Source organism: Microcebus murinus, chromosome 21 (assembly GCF_040939455.1).
Source record: "Microcebus murinus isolate Inina chromosome 21, M.murinus_Inina_mat1.0, whole genome shotgun sequence".
Taxonomy (NCBI): Eukaryota; Metazoa; Chordata; class Mammalia; order Primates; family Cheirogaleidae; genus Microcebus; species Microcebus murinus.
In genome coordinates this window covers 16,963,376-16,984,825 of record NC_134124.1, presented here as the reverse complement: position 1 = coordinate 16,984,825, position 21,450 = coordinate 16,963,376, and the positions used below count along the sequence as shown (strand labels likewise).

At 44.1% G+C, this 21,450-nt stretch overlaps 1 protein-coding gene across 3 annotated transcripts; it reads right to left on the bottom strand.

Annotated features, from left to right (window-relative positions):
- Positions 1-6,085: 6,085 nt before the first annotated feature.
- Positions 6,086-21,253, bottom strand: IRGM (immunity related GTPase M). Of its 3 annotated transcripts, XM_020283700.2 has the most exons (3): positions 21,157-21,253; positions 9,201-9,288; positions 6,086-8,514 (listed from the first exon to the last, which is right to left on the bottom strand). In XM_020283700.2, the coding sequence occupies exon 3, from the start codon at positions 8,491-8,493 to the stop codon at positions 7,249-7,251; it is 1,245 nt and encodes a 414-aa protein (XP_020139289.2). In that variant the 5' UTR covers positions 8,494-8,514; positions 9,201-9,288; positions 21,157-21,253; the 3' UTR covers positions 6,086-7,248. The 3 variants fall into 3 exon arrangements, with proteins under 3 accessions (XP_020139289.2, XP_020139288.2, XP_075852338.1); XM_020283699.2 differs by lacking the exon at positions 9,201-9,288 and having other exon boundaries at positions 21,157-21,246; XM_075996223.1 differs by lacking the exons at positions 6,086-8,514; positions 9,201-9,288 and adding an exon at positions 14,281-15,852 and having other exon boundaries at positions 21,157-21,246.
- Positions 21,254-21,450: the final 197 nt, after the last annotated feature.

Here is a 21,450-nt window from a genome sequence, read left to right as displayed (position 1 = left end):
ACCTATGACTGTTCAAAGTTGTATACTTTAGTTTCCAAGTGTTTCTGAATTTTCTCATTTTCTTGCTGTTATTGATTTCTATTTTTATTCCATTATAGTCAAAGAAGATATTTGGTATAATGGCAATTTTCTTAAATTTGTCAAGACTTGTTTTTGTGACTGAAGATGTGATCCTTCCCAAAGAATGTTCTGTGTACACTTGTGAAGAATATATACCCTCCTACTGTTGGGTGAAAAGTTCTGTATGTCTGTTAAGCCCATTTGACCTACAGTATTTTTTAATTCCACTGTTTCTTTATTAATTTTCTGTCTGGATGTTTAATCTATTATTGAAAGTAGGGTATTTAATTCTCTGACTATTACTATACTGCTGTCAATTTCTTCTTTCAGATATATCAATATTTGCTTTATATACTTAGGTGCTCTTGTGTTGGGTGCATATATTTAATATGCTTATAAGTGTTATATTTTCTTGTTCAACTGAGCCTTTTATCATTGTGTAATGATGACCTTGTTTCTAGAGTAAGTTTAGTACAACCCCTGTGGAAGGTAATTTGGAGATACCTCAAAGAGCTAAAAATAGAAATACCATTTGACCCAGCAATCCCACTACTAAGCATCTACCCAAAGGAAAAAAGGCACATTCTATAATAAAGACATCTGCAGTCCAATGCTTATGGCAGTACAATTCACAATTGCAAAGATGTGGAAACAACCCAAGTGGCTATCAATACATGAGTGGATTAATAAAATGTGGTATATGTATACCATGGAATACTACTCAACTACAAAAAAGGATGGTGATCTAGCACCTCCTATATTACCCTGGATAGAGCTTGAGCCCATCCTTCAAAGTGAGGTATCACAAGAATGGAAAAACAAGCACGACATGTACTCACTATCCAATTGGTACTAACAATCAACACTAAGGTGCTCACATGATAGTAATATTCATTGGGTGCTGGTCAGGTGGGGGTAGTGGGGGTGTGTAAACTCACAGCTAATGGAGATGGCGGGCACTGTATGGGGGAAGGGCACACTTCTAGCCTTGGCTTGGGCAAGGCAAAGGCATCACATGAAACCAAATGTTTATAGCCCCATAATATTCTGAAATGAAAAAAAAGTTATTGTAGCCAAGACAACACCCAGATTTTCTGGATTTCTTTTAGTTTAAATCTCAAAGGCGAGGTTCCTTTACAATTATACGATTTTCTCATTATTGTTCCAAACCATAGTATGACCAAAAGAATACAAATTTTTTTTTACTTTATTCCAATTTGCACACACAATGGGTATTATAATTTTGTCTATTAATTAAATGTCACTTTTGCAATAAGCCTTTACTGTACATAAATATTAGGAAAAGAATATTAAATAAAAAGATGGTGTTAAACTGGAAAAAAAAACACTAAGAAAAGTAAGAGGAGAGAGGAACTTCCTCAACACAATAAAGGGCATTATATAAAACACTATGCTAACATCACACTCAATGGTTAAAGGTTGAAAGCTTTTCCCTCAAGATCAGGAACAAGACAAGAACACCTGCTTTCACCACTGCCATTCAAAATTTACTGGCTATTCTAGTCAGAGAAGTCAGGCAAAAGAATGAAATAAAAGCCGTCCAAATTGGAAAGGAAGAAGTAAAACTATCTCTGTTAGCAGATGACCTAACCCCACAATATACAGAAAATCCCAAGGAGCGCGTGCACACACACACACACACACACACACACACGCGCGCGCGCGCGCACACACAGCTAGAGCATATAAATAAATTCAGAATGTTGCATGGTAAACATCAGCACACAAGAATCAGCTGTGTTTTCATACAACAGGGATGAACGTTTTGCAGATGAAATTAAGAAAACAGTTCTATTTAGAAGAGGGTCCACAAGAGTAAAACATACAGGAATAAATGTAACCAGGGAGGTAAGAGATATGCACACTGCAAACGCAAAACGTGGCTGAAGGAAACTAGAGACTCCTGGCACAGAGCGCGGAGAGCTGGGAGCGCGACCGGTTCCAGCGGGGCCTCCGGGCCGAGTTCCAGCGCTGGGCCGGGACCGCCGCGGCCCCTGGCCCGCAGACACCCGCCCGCCAGGCCCAGGCGTAGGAGCAGCAGCGACCGCGTCTTCCAGCCCCACCTCGGTGACCTGACGGTGGCGGCGGCCTCTCAGGGGCTGGACTCCGCCGGCCACCTGGTCTCCCACCTGGTCTCCCGGCCTGCCCTGCCCGCCCGGGCGAGGCCCCCCCAAGCCTGCAGAAGGCGGCGCCTCGGGCCGCCCATACTCCGCGGAGGCCCTGAGGGTTTGAGCCCGAGAAGGGTCTGTGAACTCAAGCTCGTCACCTCCTTGGCCGTGGAGCCACGCAGACCCGGGTCCTGGTGTGACCGCCCTGTCCCCACGGGGCGAGCCCTGCTTAGTCCCCACAAGGACGGACGAAGGTCTTAAGAGGCCTGGAAGGCGCGCAGAGCCCCGGATGCTGATGGGTGTACGGTTAGTGGCCAAGGGGGGTGCGGGGAGGGTTGGTCTTGGTTCTGCCACCAGACAGAAGGAAAAAGATGCCCCGTTTGGAAATGCCCACCACCGTTTGGGAAGATTTACCGGCTGGTTGTAGAAGAAGGCCTGTGTATGTAATACGAACAAGCTGCTCTCCACTTTCCCCCAGCCTTTGAAAAGAAAACGTTTGCTTTAACCAAGCCTTCTAGATGTAAAGAGGTTGCCGAGGTAGGATAGACTTAGAAAGTAACATGTTGGGAGCTGTCCCGAACATGGGAGAATTAAAGTGCAGTTGTTGCCCGGAACACTGGGGTCCTTGAGACACAGCACCTGGCGCCTTAACTCAGAGCTCTGACATTCTTGGCCTTTCTTCCAGCTCACGGAGGGTGCTGGAGATAGCAGTAGCAGTTATAGAAGGTCACTGAAGTAACCCTGTGCACGCAGCCCTCGTAGCTTATAGCCCCCCCCCCAGGCCCTGCACACTCCTTTCCCAGAATTGTTAATTACACTTGGGTGCTCTTTTCCTTGAACTGTCTGAGTGATCATAGTTGAGTATTTGTAGCTTTTTTGATATCAGAAAAAAGTTAAGTTGTAGATTAGAAAACTTCTTAAGCAAGGAAAGGGGCTATCAAAGTGACGCATGGTTGAGAAAAAACAAGAACTAATTTGCTTTCTGGTTTAATGAAGACATGCACCACCTATTCCAATGCATTTCGCTTCTCCTTTGTTCTTATCTGTATAAATACAGCAACTGAAATAAACTAGGCGCGGCAGTCACCAAGGACTCCGTCCTCCCGTCCCCATCTTTTTGTTGTCTCTTCATTTCTCAGCCTCGCCCCCTAACTCCAGGTGCTGCACGCACGTCGCAGGCTGGCTCTGGCAGTAACACATCTTATAAATGTTCTTTGTTTAAAAAAAAATCAAAGGGGAAAAAAATGTCTTCTGGAAATGAGTTTTTGAAATGCAATTGTTAGGCCACCTCTGGAAGTGACACGCCTCCACGTTTGTTGGGTGGGTTAGAGGACATGGAGCAGAAGAAGACCTTGAGAAGGAAAAGAAGATTCTGTGCCAGACTGGTCGTATTTAGAAGACATTTTCATATCATAAGCATTGTTTTGTGTGTGTATTTTATTCCTCATTACTGTAAATATAGTTGACAATACTAAGTACTTTTTTTGAAATATCTAGTCTTTCCAGATGTTCTGAAGTGTCTGATACATGTTAAAAGTGAAAGTAGTAACACCCTTTGTAAATACATTTTTGTTAAAGTTCATACGAAATCTTGGGGGCGAGGGAATGGCTAAACCTCCTCTTGAGCAGCACCCATTGTGTTTGTGCAGCGTGGGTTCAGGGTAGGGGGAGAAGAAGGAAGAGCTCTATGCCAGTGTGCTTATAGCGAGACAAGATTAACCGTTGTTCCTGTGTCTGTGTATTTGGTCTTACTTACCTGTGTATGTAGTGTGTGTAATGGACAAACAGGTCCTAATTTGCATTTAGTCTTTCTAGATGTTAAAGAGGTTGCCAGTGAATGACAAAGTACTTAGTAAAATTAGCACATTTTTTACACTTTGTGCTGAAATTCATAGGAAAGCTTGTCCTCTGTAAATGACTTTTGAATATGAATTTGTTCAACCATTGCTAAGTATTACACTTGCCTGTACTTGTCCACTGGATATAAGGCAGAGAGAAGAAATGAGGAGGGAATGGTTCAAGGCCAAAATGGTCATATTTAGATGATACTTCAGATTAGAGCCATTGCTGTATGTGCAATTTTATTTAACAGTGCTGTGTACATAGTGGACAAGTTCTTATATGAAATATCTAGTTTTTCTAGATATTTAGAAGTGCTTGATGTATTTAAAAGTAGAAGTAGTAAAATAACAGTTTGGTAATGGCTTTTTAAAACTGATGGGAAATTTTGTGTTTGGAAGTGGAAATGTGCCCACCAGCACCTGTCCCTAACAGTGGCACCATTGTGATTCTGTAGTCCGTAACCTCACCCTAATGCCATGCCAACACTTATTTTCTCTTCTGCTGCCATTAATTAATTTCTTTATTTTTCTTTATTTTTTTATTTCAGCATAATATGGGGATACAAACGTTAAGGTTATGTACATTGCCCTTGCCCCCCACCCCTGCCCCTCGAGTCAGAGCTTCAAACCTGGCCATCCCCCAGATGGTGCAAATCCCACTCACTATCTGTGTAAATACCCATCCCATCCTCCCCCCTCCCACCTGCCTGACACCCGATAAACATTTGTTTTTTGGTGGTTTTTCTTTTGACATTTTGGTTACATTTTATATCTTTGCCTCTCCCTAGCAAGGGTTACAGGTATGCCCTTCCCCTCCACAATGCTCACCACATCTCTCAGATGTCGGTCTACCCGCCAGCCCCCGAATCTCTGGTGAACACCACCACCCTTTGAGCACCATAGTGTTAATCAGTTGGTACCAATTTGATGGAGAGTATATGTGGAGCCCATTATTCTGATCTTGTGTCACCACACTTTGGATAATGGGCTTAACCTCAATCCAGGATAATATAAGCGGTGCTAGCTTGCTGTTGTTTCTTAGAATTGAGTAATATTCCATTGTAAACATATACCAAATTTTAATAATCCACTCATGAATGGATGGACACTTGGGTTGTTTCCACATCCTTGCAATAGTGAATTGTGCTGCCATAAACATTCGGATGACGATGTCTTTATAATAGAATGTATTATGCTCTTTTGGATAGATGTCTAATAATGCTATTTGCTGGGTCAAATGGTATTTCTATTTTTAGCTCTTTGAGGTATCTCCAAATTCTTTTCCACAAAAGTTGCACTAATTTGCAGTCCCACCAGCAGTGTAAGAGTATGCCTGTCTCTCCACACCCTCGCCAGCATTTGTTGTTTTGGGATTTCTTGATACAGGCCAATCTCACATAGATTTTTCTCATTTCTCTACTAGTGCTCTTCCTTTTGTGGTTAGTTTTGAATATCTCAATTTATGTTCATAAATTGGGTTTATATTTTGGAGTGTTTGGTGTTGGTAGATGGGGAGTAATCATAGGTTCTACTAAGAAAGCAACTGTACTTAATGCATAGCTTGTATAACCTTATCTGCATGTTTGTTTGTTTCCCCAAAATTCATATGTTAATACCCTAAGCCCCAATGGGATCCTATTAGATGGGGATAATATTAGGAGGTGGGGCTTTCGGAGGGTAAGGAGACAAGGGAATCTCTGCGTGTGCATGTAGCAAGGAAGGCCATGTGAGAACACAACTAGAAAGAGTGTCCTTCCCAAGTTCCTGACCACGCTGGCACTCAGATCTCAGACTTCCAGAATCCAGAAGTGTGAGAAATAAACTTCTGTTTTTCAGTCCACCCAATTTAAGGTATTCTGTTATAGCAGCCTGAACTGACTGAGATACTACCACTCACCAATGAATCATTTCCCCCTTCTTCCTCTCTGTGTCTCTTTCAGTCTATCTAACCCAGGTACCATTTCTTGTATTTCATTTTGAGGAAAACAAGTGATAGGCTAAGGAATGAACAAGGAAATTATCAGTGACAAAAAATAACATTCACAATAATCAATATGAAGCTATCGTGGGTTTATTGAGAATGTCCAATACTAACATCATGTACCTTTTTTCACCAAGCATTTATTAAGCACCTATTGGTATCTGATATAGGTTAAAGCAAATCCTCGCAATCATGACAATCAGTGATGGTCATCAATCAAAGAAATCTCATGGGGTTCCCCACTGTTTCCACATAGAATTATAGATTTTCTTTAGTTATTTTCTCAAGGAGGATTCTGACTAAATGGGATTCTTGGAAATTGGTTAATCATTGATCAGAGTTGTTTTGATTTCAATTGTTATGGCTTCTTTCTACTTTGGTCTTGAGGTCCCTGTGTTGAGAGTGGCCATAAGGCAAGATAAGTGCTCTCCAGGACAGCCCTGATGAGGGGAAAGTTAGGTTTAGGAGTGTGTTTCAGGCAACACACAATGAGGAGGCAAATCCAAGATGCATGAAACAGAAGAAATTGATTACTCACAGGTTCCCAGAGAGGTTAGGGGTGCAGACAGGAGGACGATAGGAAGTCAAGAGGTGGCAGGGAGCTCACCCAATGAGTAGAGAGCAAGAAGGGAAAGAACCTGTGGCCTCTGCGTTTATTACAATCCATGGGCATTATAGCTTTTAGGGATTTCCATGGGGTTTGTGGATCCACTACTTTAAAGAACACATGTGAGAAGGTGAGGGGGGAACATATATACATGACTCTAACGTTGGCCTTTAGGCTTTACTATGGACAACAGCTGTGGGGTGTATTGGGCTTGGGTCAGTGAGATGAAGGAACAGCAAGTTATACAACCAGAGGTGGTTTCTGTATGGGAATTTCGGCTAGGGCGAAGGTAACAGGGTAGAACTGACTTTTAAACAACTTATGTGAGGCCTAAAAATGGATGCCAAGGTGGCATCTATATAAAACACTTTTATGACAAAAGGGAAATCATCTGATATGGTGATTTACTGGGAGTGAGTGAGGGGTACTTAGCTCTTTGCCTATGAGGACCTATACAAAGATGAGCCATACCTGTGGTCCAGCTACCAGGGATATGCAATCTGTAAGTATGCCTTGAAGCCTAGACAACCCCATTAAGCTCATTATGTTGTTTATGGCCATCTGCTATGATGGCCATAAGCATCATGAATTTGGATTTCAACATCCAGAGAATTTTAGTCTAATGGGAAATCAAACTTTTCTTGAATATGTCTCCTTAAGGAGAACTTTGGCATCATTGGCCACTGTGTCAAGGAAATTAAATCGCAAGTAGTAGATTTTCCCAAAGTAATAAACTCCTCTTATGACACCTCCAAAAACTGAAAATAACTTCTTCATAACTCCCTTAAGTGTGTTCCCTGTTAATTCTTTCTTCTTCTTCAATAAACCTGGAGATTTAAGGCCTGCTTTAAGTTGTTCCACAGGTACTTGCAAATGCTTAGCCAAATGTTGCAGGGATTCATCGTCCACTCCAAAGAGAACTTGATAGTTGTTTAAGATCTCCTTGAGCTTTTCCTCTTCGCTGTCACTGAAGATGCTGATGATAGGCACTCCAGCCATTAATGCATCTCTGAAGGCTTCTAGCCAAATATGCTGCTCCAAAGAATTCCTCTTACTTTCAATGGCTGCGTCAGTAATATTGGGCAGGGAAAGCATAAAAATGTGGTGCTTTTGAGCAGGGAGATCCTTTGATAGGGTGTCGATCAGGATTGGGAAATCATACTTGGATAACTCTCTGTTGGAGATTAAGAAGACTGGTGCTTCATCAATCTTATTCTCATTGAAAATGCAAAGACAGTTGTTTCGCATCTGCTGCAGGACTTTTTCTTTATTAAACGATTTTGGTTTACTCTCCTGTTCATTTCTTAAATCACAATCCACCTTGGATCTCACAAAGTAAAAATTCTTCTTCATAGATTTGATCACTTTAGCCAGTTGCATATCATTGTTCTTGAAGCGTGTAGCAGAGACAATAATAAAGAAGTCATATTCAACAAGTTGTACTTTCTGTAGATAATCTTTTGGCTGGAAATTGGTGCTTCCAATGCCAGGCAGGTCCCATAGTGTCACACGGGGAAACTTCGGGTGTTTGTATGGCTTCCTCTCCATGGTGGTCTCCACCACCCCAGTGGGAGCCGCACCTTCGTCTTCAGGTCCAAGCTCTCTCAGGGCATTGATGAAACTGGACTTTCCCGCTCCAGACTCCCCTGTCACAGCGATGTTCAGTGTAGCATTATCAATTTCCTTTAAGGCATCCTCTATTACAGAGTGTGCTGCCACAATGTTTCCATTTCCCAAGTGTGACTCGATAGATACAGTGGTTTCCCTAGAGATGATTTTGCTTCCCACCCTAAAGTTGTTAAAATATGCACTAAAGCTAGAGGCCAAATCTTGGTGTTCTCCATCATGAGACGTAGCAGAGGAAAATTGATCCATGACTGTGAGCAGATAAAGGATCTAAAAGAAAGAAGAGTTATTTTGAAATAGATTACTATGCCCGAAGAACATCTTTGTTCTTGACTCTTAGCAGAAGTACTGCAGCTTCTCTCAGTTATGTCCTGACACAGATTAGTGTCCATGTCAATCTACCTTCACTTATTTAAACTTCTGATTATGGAGATTTTAAACTTGAACAAATCTGGGGAGAATAATATAATAAACCCCATGTGTCCATTAGCCAGCTTCAACAACTATCAAACATGGCCCATCTAATTTCATCTAAGAACACTGAATTACTCCATAGCAAATCTAAGACCAGTCACAAGTTAACACCTTTTATCTGATTGAATTGTCTTTAATCTACTCTCATAAAAATAGCTGGAATCATGATTTGAGGGAGGAAAAAAATGATATTTGACCCTAAACCCAATGATGTGCAGAAACGGAGTATAGCCAAATGTGTTGACAATTAGTGTTCTGGAGTTTCCACTAGTCAGAATATTTTGTCTATGAGCTGTTGTCATTAATTTAGAGACATAACATACAAAACTTAGAAGACATTCAATCTTCAACTATTGAAGGGAAGGAGGACACAGAAAGAGGTAATAAAGTAAGCACAATTAGAGAGTAGGGAGTAAGGTGACAGAAAGAAGTACTGATATAAAATGAATTTCAATGAATACTATAAGGTGGATTCAGCTTACCAATTACAACATAAATGATCAACAGGCAGGATAGGATCAAGATGGCTGACTGAACGCAGGTAGCATGTGCCTCCTCCAGGAAGGGGAACTGGAATAGTAAGTAGATACTGACGTTTAAACAGATCATCTAGGCTGGGCTAGGTGGCTCACGCCTGTAATCTTAATATTCTGGGAGGCCTAGGTGGACGGATCCTTTGAACTCAGGGGTTGGAGACCAGCCTGAGCAAGAGCCAGACTCTGTCTCTTTTAAAAAAAATAGAAAAAATTAGCTGGACAACTAAAATATATATATATATATATATATATATATATATATATATATATATTAAAAAAATTAGCCGGGCATGGTGGTGCATGCCTGTAGTCTCAGCTACCTGGGAGGCTGAGGCAATAGGATTGCTCGAGTCCAGGACTTTGAGGTTGCTGTGAGCTAGGCTGACGCCAGGCTGGGCAACAGAGTGAGACTCAGTGTCAAAAACAGTAAAAATAAAAGTAAATTAAAAAAATGAAAATAAACTAAACAGATCATCTAGGAAGGCATGCTAGGATTCACCAGAGAAATGACAGGAAGCACTAGAAGTAAGTGAGGAGAGGGTTCAAGGCTGCTTGCCCAGCCAGGGACTGGCTGAGAGCTGGGAGAAGGTCCTGGATGTGGGGAAACAGTAAGAGAGACATCACCAGGTCTCCACACTCTGAAATGGGCTTGCACAATTTTGGCTGTCGGAGAATTCCTTGACTCATGTGAGCCTCGGGCCTACCTTAGGGAACTGCCTAGAGATTGCACAGAGGCGCTGCTCCAAAAAGGAAACCCAAGTGGAATCCCACAGGCAGTTCAGCCTAGTGCACCTGCAGCCGGGTGTGGTTCTGAGAGTCTAGATATTGGGGCTCTAAAAACACAGCTGCTGCTGCTGTGCTGCTCTCAGGAGGGAGAGGGAGACTGAGGGCTCCCAGACAACTCTGGGAAGGTCCCCACTACCCTGCTGCAGGCTGCTATTGAGACTAAGATGTGAGTAGATCACACTCCCCATAGCTTCTTGCCCACACTGCTTGCCTGGAAAGGGCCCACTGTCTCTGTTCCTGAGACCCAGGTGCCATTTTGAGAGTCTAATGCTACACGGGACCCTGCACTTGCACAGTTTGGGCAGCAGATAATCCAGCTAAGGAGAGAGAGGAAACCAGGCTCTTCTAAGCATACCTAAGACGATACCCACCACCCTGCAACAGGCTGCTGTGAGACCCAGATGCACACGGATCACACTCCCCACAGCTTGATGCCTAAGCCGCTTGCCTGAAAGGGGCCAACCCTCTCTGGCTGTGGGACCAAGGCCCCACCTTCTGAAGTGAACACTGTGCTTGTCTGGCCCTCAGGCTGATGATCACCAGGTCAATAAAGAAAATAAGATGGAAATTTACAATTTTTGAAACAATTAAAAATAAAAACCAACATACCAAAACCTGTGGGATACAGAAAAAACAATGGTAAGAGGGAAGTTTATAACATTAAATGCCTACATCAAAAAAAGAAAAGACTGAGGCCGGGCGGGGTGGCTCACGCCTGTAATCCTAGCACTCTGGGAGGCCGAGGCGGGTGGATTGCTCAAGGTCAGGAGTTCAAAACCAGCCTGAGCGAGACCCCGTCTCTACCATAAAAATAGAAAGAAATTAATTGGCCAACTAATATATATATATATAAAAATCAGCCGGGCATGGTGGCTTGTGCCTGTAGTCCCAGCTACTTGGGAGGCTGAGGCAGGAGGATGGCTTGAGCCCAGGAGTTTGAGGTTGCTGTGAGCTAGGCTGACGCCACGGCACTCACTCTAGCCTAGGCAAGAAAGCTAGACTCTGTCTCAAAAAAAAAAAAAAAAAAAGAAAAGACTGAAATTTAATAACCCAATGCCACACCTGAAAGAACTAGAAAAACAAAACAAAACAAAGTTAGCAGAAGAAAAGAAATAACAAAGATCAGAGCAGAACTAAATTAAACAGAGATCACTCCAAAAATATACAAATGATCAATGAAACAAAAAGTTGGTTCTTTAAAAAGATAAACAAAATCGAGAAACCACTAGCTAGACTAACCAAGAAAAGAAGACTACAATCCAAATTATTCTGAAATGAAAAGTGAGACATCACAACTGACACCACAGAAATACAAAACATCATCAGAGATTATTATGAATAATTATATGCTCACAAACTAGAAAACCTAGAGAAAGTGCATAATTTCCTGGAAACACACAACCTCCTGAGCTCGAACCAGGAGGAAATAGAACTCCTGAATAGACCAATAATGAGTACCGAGATTGAGTCAGTAATAAATAAAATGTCCCAACCAAAAAAAGCCCAGGACCAGATGGATTCACAGCTAAATTCTACCAAACATACAAAGAACTAATACCAATCATCCTGAAACCATTCCCAAAATATTAAGGAGGAAGGAATTCTCCGCAACTAATTCTATGAAGCCGGCGACACTCCGACACCAAAACCAAACAAGCACACAACAAAAAAACAAGAAAAATACAGACCAGTGTCCCTGATGAACATAGACATAAACATGCTAAAAAAAAAAAAAAAAGTACTAGCAAATTGAATCCCACAGCACATCAAAAGAATAATACACCATGATCAAGTGGGTTTTGTACCAGGGATGCCGTCATGAGGAAGACCTGGCTGGAGGCCACTGCAAGTATACATTTGGGCCACTTTCCTATGAGAGGAATCAACGGTGATTATCATGGGAGTAAGCAGAAGGGAATCTTAATCAATGCCAGAGCCTGTTCCTCCATTCCTCTAAATTTGTTTCCAATTAAAGAGTTTAATGGCAGAGGGGACACACTTTTAAGTACATTGAAAAAAATCAGCTCACTGCAGGGTGGTCCTGTTGCTAGTGGTCTTCACTTCATATAGACCTTTTCTCTAGAATCTACATTCCTACCTCCTAGTTTAGGGGCTGGTGACACTAAAATTCCTCTCAGATGTATTATGAAGGTCACATTCATCAAAAGACACAGACTTGAAGCATACTGAAAAAACAGAGGGATTCAGAATCTGCCTGCAATATTGAGCTGGGAGAATAAAAGATATCTGTCTGTGGGGTCCTCCACGTCACGTTCTGATTTTGTCCCGCTGTGCTTAGTATGTCAACATCCACTTGTCTGCCCAATACACACACAGTGTCTAGCAAACGTTCACTGAATATAATTGGCCGGTCACCTCACAGTATTGTTTTAGATTTTTTTAGCTTTATTGAGCTATAACTGACAAACAAAAGTGCATATATTTAAGATGCATAGCGTGATGTTTTGGCATACATATACATTGTGACATAAGTACCACATTAAAGCACATTAATGTAGTCATCACCTTACATGATTACCTTTTGTGTGCACACATGCACTTGTGTGTGGGGGGGGGATGTGTGGGGTGAGAATAATTAAAATCTACTCAGCAAACTGCAAGTACTCAATACATTATTATTCTATATATTCTAGGTAAGTACTAACCTGGTAAATACAATGGTAAAGAGGTGATCATGAACAAAAACCCAAAAGTGTAAAAAAGCTTGGTCCATCTGGGGACCTGGAAGTTGACTACGGTTGCTAGAACTGAACGTGCCAGCTCAGTAGTGGGAAATGAGGGGAGAGATACAAGAAATTCTTGAGTAAATCATGAAGCTAACAGGTCTTCCCCTTCCAGGAGTTACTAGGCAGAGAAGTAAGGCTTATAAGGTGATCATAGAATTCATCACCCAGATGATGACATGTTGACAGTCAGTGAAAAGTGGAACTTTTCTAGCCATGCTGTGCTGATGGGCATCCTACAGATGAGGGTGAACTAAGTCAGTCTGGGAGGTGGTATGGAGAATGGATGGGAGGGATGAGAAGACGAAAGCCACTCTTACAATCCAGATGGGAATTGGTGAGCAGGGGAGAGATATACTTGTGATTAAAATTAGCACATTGAGTGAATAGAGCTTGGATATTTTGAGGTGTGACAAGGGTAAAAAAAGAGGGGGAATCAAACTCTTTGTGTCAGGTCCTTGATCCATGAATGATCGGAACTAATGGCAGGTTAAAAAAAGGAACAGTGTCAGGGACAAAAGCACATACAAGGTGATAATTGCGTTATGCCTATCCTAAGCTGGAGGGACAATGGTATGCACATACCTAATTCAGAGATATGTCAGTAAAAGTATAATGAAGAGGAAATGCCAAAAATAAACTGAGGGACGTGTACTGCTTTGCACATATGTCATGAATGTCCGGGTTTACTGTTCAGATTGGCAATTTTCTCTGCCCATGGCATTGGAATACACTTGCTTTGCAATTACTTGGAGTATACTCCTGAGATGATTATCTTTCATTCCCACCAGTTTACCAGCTGTCCTCCACTCTGACCTGTATGGACTATATCGATGGGTATCTGGCCCTCTGGATCTGTCTGGATTTTGCCATGGACATCGCTTGCAGGAGCCTAGGAGGGAGGAAGGTGAGGGCAGGGTTTCATCTTCTCCACTCCCCCTGGTAGGCCACAGGTGTTAGGTTGCAAACCTCTACTGCGGCCACAGCTCCTATCAGGTGGGCCTCTCTAGCAGACACCACCTTCAGATTCAAGCAACCCGCCCCACCACCTGCCTGTCCAAGTGAGGAGACGGCTCCTCCCCTCCATCTCTTGCCCTGGAGTCAACACTTTGTCTTGGTGGTCTCCCTGCCATATGCCCCTGCCATATGCCCTTACTCTTGAAAATACCCTCATTATTAAAGTCTTCTCAAATGACCCGGTTTGAGGGTGCCATAACCTTCCTGCCGAGACCTGGATGATAGAAGCCTATATCGGCTTTCAAATTACTGATCATTTTTAGGGACCTGGTAGAGAGTGCCGTGAGGGGAAAGGACATTTGAAGCAGGCAGGTTGCCCTGGGAAACTTGGCCCAACACCCAATAAGTTTCAAAGTACAGTTTCAACCACACTCTCTGTCTGCTCCCCTAAATCTGTGACAGCCCCTGCACCGGTGTGTCTCGTTGAGTCCAGTGAAGTGAAGGGGGAAAAATAAGTGCAAAAGGGAGAATGAAAGATTCAGTGAAGAATTTTAATGAAGCAGGTGGGTAAGATACTGATCTGGACAGGCATGCCGCTTTGCAACTGAAAGCACGATTTCCATATGGCAGTTCTGGGAAACTGATTAAATGACTTCAACAGCAACAACACGACTGTTGCTCAGATGAATGGTACATTGATTTGTGCTACTCAGATAAGCGATTTCCGTAATTCATTTAAAGGAATTTATAACACTAAGAAATAGAGGAAAATATTAACCGAACTCTCTGATTGGGAGTGGAGAAAGGGGTATCCTATCGAGAAGAGGACTCCCAGAGGTCCTTCGTGCCACCTGACAGAAGAGCCTGCCGGGCTTTTCCCAAGTTGGCTTTCACTGTGGGATGATGGAGTCTTCCAGGACTTTTCTTAGGATCGCCTTGGTGTCCTCGGCAACTATCTCAAGTAAACACCTTTGTTTCTTTCGTCTAAAGTAGTGGATGGTGAGATTACCTAACCATGGGATACATCTAAGTAAACCAAGGAATGCCCTGAAGACTGTACAAGTCATACAAGTCAGTTTCCAATTCCTCGTGCTGAGACCTTGCACATCACAGGACTTCGTGATGTTCGTGTAGTCTGCGAATGTCCTCCCCACTCTCTGTGCCACCTGCCAGAGAGATTCATCGTCCACACCAAACAGCAATTGGTAGGCTTTCAGACATGCAGCCAAGTCATCTGCATCCGAGATGCCACAGGCATCCTGGAGAGACTCTGTGGCTATTTTCTTCTGCAGGAAGGACACTTTGTCATTAACAGCCCTCTCACACGTATGGGACAGGTTTTGAAGGAGCTCATGGCGCCTATTTTTCATGAGATCCATTTGCAATGAGTCTCTAAGCTTTGGGAAGTCATACGATAAAGGATCAAAGCTGGAGACAAGGAATATAGGGGGTTCACACACCCGCTGCTTCTGGAGATTTTCCAGAATATTTTCCCTGATAATCTTCCCCAGCTGCCCTTTGGGGAGGGCACTTGTGTTGAGATCCATGTCCAGCTTGGTCCAGACAATGTAGAACTGTTTTCCCATGTCCTCCACTGTTTTGGCAAGCATCACGTGATTCATGCTGAACTGTTCAGACGCGATGATGATGAAGAAGTCATATCGGCTGAACTGCATTTCCGTCGCATAGTTCTCCAGGCTTTGGGCGGCGGACACTGTGCCAGGCAGGTCCCACAGCACCACATTGGGGAAGTGGGGAGATAGATAGCAGGCATGTGTTTGGGTAGTTTTTAGCACCCCGACAGGAGCTGAGGCCTCCTCCTCATGTCCTATGTTCCGAAGCGCATTGATGAAGCTGGACATGCCATTGCCGGAGTCCCCTGTCACAGCAACATTGACCGGTGTCCTGGACACCATCTTCACAGTCTCCCTGACGGCAGAGACCAGCTCCGGCAAGTTCCCACCTGCTATGGCTTTCTCAATGCTCAGGGCCTCTACCTTGGATAACATACTCCAGTCCTTACACTGTGGCAAGACAGCGGTTAAGGATGCAGATAACGGAGTGTGAGGGGACAGAGGGAATGCTGTCACATCAGTGAGCAGTGGAGGAACCTGCAGAGGCAGAAGAGCAGGTGAGTTAGGAGGGTGCATCAGGGTCATCTGACTCAGCATCTCCGGCTCAGGGTTTTCTCTGTCAACGACGACCACAGAAAAGACAGCTGTATTAACATCAAATCAAGCAAAATTCGCTCCTTCAAGCAACGTGTGCTTTCCTTCCAGCAGTGGAAAAGGCGAGGCCCCTGAAGAACGCTCTGAGGCCTGTTGTGCCCCCAGTAGTCAGCCTCCAAAGCAGGAACGTGGTCAGGAGAGGACTTGAGTAGCAGAAGAAACCCAGTCTCCCAGATGGCCCCACAAAGGATTTTGGTCTTTTATTCTACTACTCTACACTGACATAGGTCTGTGCCTTCACAATCTTCAGCGCATATTTTATGGCCAGGAAAAGACCAGGCAAGTAAAAGTCACCTATACACCTGATCAAATTAAAAAGCTTCTGCATACCCAAGGAAACAATCGTGAGAATAGACAACCTACAGAATTGTTGCATGCCGTACATCCAATAAAGGGCTGATAACAAGAATCTATAAAGAACTCAAGGAAATCAGCAAGGAAAAATCAAACAACCCCATTAAAATTGGGCAAAAGACATAAACAGAAAGTTTTCAAAAGAAGACAGACTAATGGCCAACAAACATACGAAAAAGTGCTCAACATCTCTAATTATAAGGAAAATGCAAATCAAAACCACAGAGAGATATCACTTTACTCCAGTGAGAATGGCTTTTGTCAAAAAGTCCCAAAACAACAAATGCTGGTGTGGATGCAGAGAGATAGGAACACTCATATACTGTTGGTGGGACTGAAAACTAGTACAACCTCTCTGGACAAGACTAGGGAGATACCTCAAAGAAGGAAAAGTAGAACTACCATTTGATCCAGCAATACCACTACTGGGTATCTACTCAAAGGAAAAAAAGACATTCTATGGAAAAGACACCTGCACTAGAATGTTTATAGCAGCACCATTCGTAATTGCAAAGATGTGGAAACAACCCAAGTGCCCATCAATACAGGAGTGGATTATTAAAATGTCGTATATGTATACCATGGAGTCCTACTCAGCCATAAAACAATGGTGAACTCATAACTCTTGTTTTAACCTGGGTGGAACTGGAGACCATTCTTCTAAGTGAAGTATCACAAGAATAGAAAAACAAACACCACATGTACTCCCCATCGCTTGGAAATAATCAATCAACACGTATGTGCACATGTGGAAATAACGTTCATCGGAAATCAAGCAGGTTGTGGGGGAGGAGGGGATGGGTAAATTCATACCTAACGGCTACAATGCCCACTATCTGGGGGATGGGCACACTTGTACCTTTGACTCAAACAGCACAAAGGTAATTTATGCAACCAAAACGTTTGTACCTCCGTAATATTCTGAAATAAAAAAATAGATAAGTATATATAAAAAGTTTTTTTTAAGTCACCTATATATTTCTCTACTGTAGGTGGCACCAGAGGACATAAAACATCCGATTCCGATTGGCTGTTTGAAGTCATGGTCTGTTCCTGTTTCACATTTAACCTCCTCCCGCAGGAGGGCTCACTTGAAAAACGATATTGAAATGCTGCAAAACATAGGAAGTAAGCCGCCTTCTTTTGACCTTCCCTGAGCTTCCACTAGTATTGTCATACTGGGCCCAGCTGGGGTGAGGGGGGAGCGAGTCTTCTCAAATGTTCTGCTCTTCAGGGCAGCGATGCAGCAATTGGTCCTCATTGCAACCCCCAGGCCTGGTTCCTGCAGGTTCCTCACGGGGCCGGGCATTTGCACTGATTGAAAGGTGATTCTCAGCTCCTAAAATGGCCTGGTGGGCCTATTTCACACACTCAGTGTGGACACACACTTGCACACTCACAGCACTGCACACACCCACTCACACTTAGTGTGCACACTCACCCATGCCCATCACGTGCAGTCATGCCCACGCACACTGGCCGTCGGCTCACACTCACACTCTGTGCACATGCCCGCACACACCATTTCACACTGACACACGTGCACACACCCTAACACATCTGAGCTGACACATGTAAACACCACTGTATATACACACTCATTCTTTCCTGCTAAACACAATCATACATGTTCATCCACGGTGATTCATGTTCATACATCTGGCATGTGCCGCATCCATGCTTCCACACACGCTGTGCACACAGATATACACACTCTTAGGCTGACACACGGTCACTCCCCCACACACGCTCCCTCATGCTGGGTGTGCGGAATACCCACACACACTCCCGCATGGCACATGCTCACACGCTCATGCACACACAGAATTTTGCCTGCTGAGTGCCCAGGACGATGCCCAGTCCTCGTTCCTATTAGAGGGACCAGGAAATAGAGAACTGGCTCCCGCTGCCCACCTATGGGATATGAGGAAAGGACCAATCAGCAGGGCCAGAGAGCCCTCATTTTTTGTGCTGTGTGTACGTCCTCAATCTCGTGGTGGCTCACTTGACTTGGGAAGAATTTGTGAGCCACCTCATGGTAAGGGCAGCAACTGATCATTGACTTCATCTGTTGCTAAACAACGTATCTGCTAAATATAGTCTCTAAGTTGTAACAATAATTACTTTGGTTTATGGAAATAACCAGTTTCTTCTCATCAAAGGCTACTCAGACTACAGTCGCTCTCAGCCGGTCCACAAAGGGGAAGAGGTAACCCGCGGAAGCTGGGGGAAGGGAGTAGGGCAGTTGCCAGGTTGGAGTGGAATCCCCCCGCAGCCTGGCAGGAGAATGCAGTAGGGACGTCTGGCTCTCAGACCTCGTGTCTCTGTGTGGATAGCTGGTGGGGTGGTTCAGGTGAGGAATCAGGGCTCCCCTTCCCCACAACATGATATTAGACACCTGCACAGGGGAGCACAGCTGGAGCACATGCACATGGAAGACCGGGCGGAGCCCTGGGCTGGGCCATTTTTTAACCCAAATACTCCCAGAAAGTGCTGCTTCATCTGGTGTGAAATGCTTGGTGTCATATTATGCATACGCAAATCTTGGCTCTTACCATAAAATATTTCCACTAGACTCTTTACCAGTGTCTTTACCCCTAGCACCCAGAAGTTGTATAATGTATTTTCATTTGAGTAATGAAATACCATACACTTTGTGTATGTTATTAACTTATTAGATGACAGATAAATTAACTTCCCTTTCTATACTCCATCTACCTGCTGAGCCTGGAGCCCACTTGTGTGCACCCCACTCTAAAGTATGCTCTGCAGGGCATTGACTATCCATGTTAAGTGTGGGAGTTCAGCAAAAAAACCCATACTTTTCCAGACACTCTTTGTGACCATGACTGTGAATCAAGCCAGCATCTCCAAACCTGTCTGCCCACCTGTCACCAGTGCTGAGCCACACGGAAGGGAGCTGCAGACCCTGCAGCACAGCTCCCACTGTCTTGCCGCAGTCCTTGCTCCTATGATCCATTTGTCCTGTGCCCAGAGTGCTGGTTCACCAGCTACACCAAGGACCTGCCTAAGACACACCCCCGCCCCGGGACTCTTCTGTGGCTGTGGCCACCCGGGCCCATGTGTCACTGCCAGGCCAGGAAGGGCATGGTTTGCTCTGCATGAGGCTGGATGATCTTCCATGAAGTGTCAGTGTGCCTGTGTGTTTGTGTGCACGAGCCTCCAGGAGCACCGACCTGGAAGTTTAGGAGAGGTTATCAAAGTCACCCTTGATAGCAATTGCCCCCAAGCTCTGCTCTTTGAGTATCCTGCCCTGATTATATCGCTGGATACCCTTCTCCAGACAGGGGCTGAGGAGTCCTGGAGAAGATGAGGAGGCCCATCTAAAGGGAGCCCGGAGACCCAGTTCAACTAGAGAGTGGCAACCATAGCAAAAAAGGAGAACCAGACTCTGGAAGGAGCTTCTTCATGAACTGACTGAATGAGATACATTTCATATAGGAACCAAGTACACAAACACACAGACACAGCAAAGCAAATTGCCTGAAACCACTCTATACTCTGATATCTTATTCTATTCTATTCCATTCCATTCTATACAAGTTCTTTCTTTCATCTGTTTGTTTTTTTAATGCTGGTCATAACCCACTAAATTAATTTCATGAGCCAAGGCACACAGAATGAAGAACATAGATGAGCGGGTTCCCCATGCAAAGTTATACTTCATTCCAAGCCCAATTAATCTGATCCCCCAAAAAAGGTACTTGCAGTGAAGTAGAACCTGGCTTTAGCACTGATATAGAGTCTGGGACATCAGAGAAGTCCATGAGCCCAAAAACCAATGTGGACCAAATCCCAACCTTTTTTCCTATGTGATCATTATCAGAAAAGGCTGAAGGAAAAACCAGTAGGATTTATTCCGGAATAGCACAACACATTTACACAGGTCAACAGTGTATATGCTGGACAGGGACTTTCTTAAGATAGTTGCAACTGCCACCCCCCTTTCCTTCGCTCAACACACACACACACACACACACACACACACACACACACACACACAGAGGCACACACACTTCTTAAAGTCATCTACAAAGGAAAGATTTAGTGCCCTGTCATAAGAACAGGGCTCTCAACTGCAGATCAACATTTTAATTTAGAGGAATTAAAAGGTCAGTTAGACCTAACTTCTAAACTCCCAGGCTCCAGCTCCCTATTCCTTGGGTGATCTAGCCTGGCCAACTGACTGATGGACAATTCTAGGCCATCCTAGACATTGCCTGCAGCCAATCCAGATCTCAGGATGCTGTCTACACATTGAATGTCAAGAGATTCCAACTTAGTCTCTGAAGAATATGATGAGCAACATGTCCCGCCTTGTTTGTCCAAATTCATCCCTACCAGAAACCTCCATATACCAGGGGATCTGCATGAGGGAAGCACGGCCTCCCACACTTGCGCATTGAAAGGGTCTGGAGCAGCAGAAGGATTTGAGAGTGTTGTAATCAGAACCTGATTGATGTCAGAAGGGAGACCTGCTCTAAATTCATCACTGAAATGAAACAAGCCAGACCCGAAGCTTTCCTATCCTGCGTGTCAGGGCTTCACCTCCTGCTGTCTTCACAGGAGCCCAGTTTTCAGCCAAGCTGCCCTCTGACCAGCCCTCTTGCTTACCAGGAGCTAAAAGTAGAATGTCTATGATCAGAAGTCAAGGCATCTCCTGGTACTTTGCCCTTCCCTAGGGAAGTGGCCACAGCCCTTCCAGACAGAAGCAGTTCCCTCTAGGATTATCCAAACCTTAATACCAGCCCCAGTTGGCTCCAAAAAGATGAAGTAAAAGGGATGGAAGTTGTAGAAAGAGCAGAGAAATACCTGGAGAGAGGAGTGGAAAGCGGCAGGCTGAGAGTCAGGAGCTACTACCTTCCTGGCCCTGGCTGGTGGGTGGGTCAGCTCTCACTGCTGCCCTGTTTTTATACCAAAGTCCTCCCCCTCCCACCACAGCCCACAGCCCAGGGGGAGGGTTTGATGGGGCAGCTTCCCATTTCTTTCCTGGAAATGACTCATTTCCAGAAGTAGAAAGGGTTTCACTTTCTCATGCCTAGAAGCACCAGGATCCAAATGGTACAGGAGGCAGAGCAACACTGTCCTTTGCCACTTGGGCAGGGC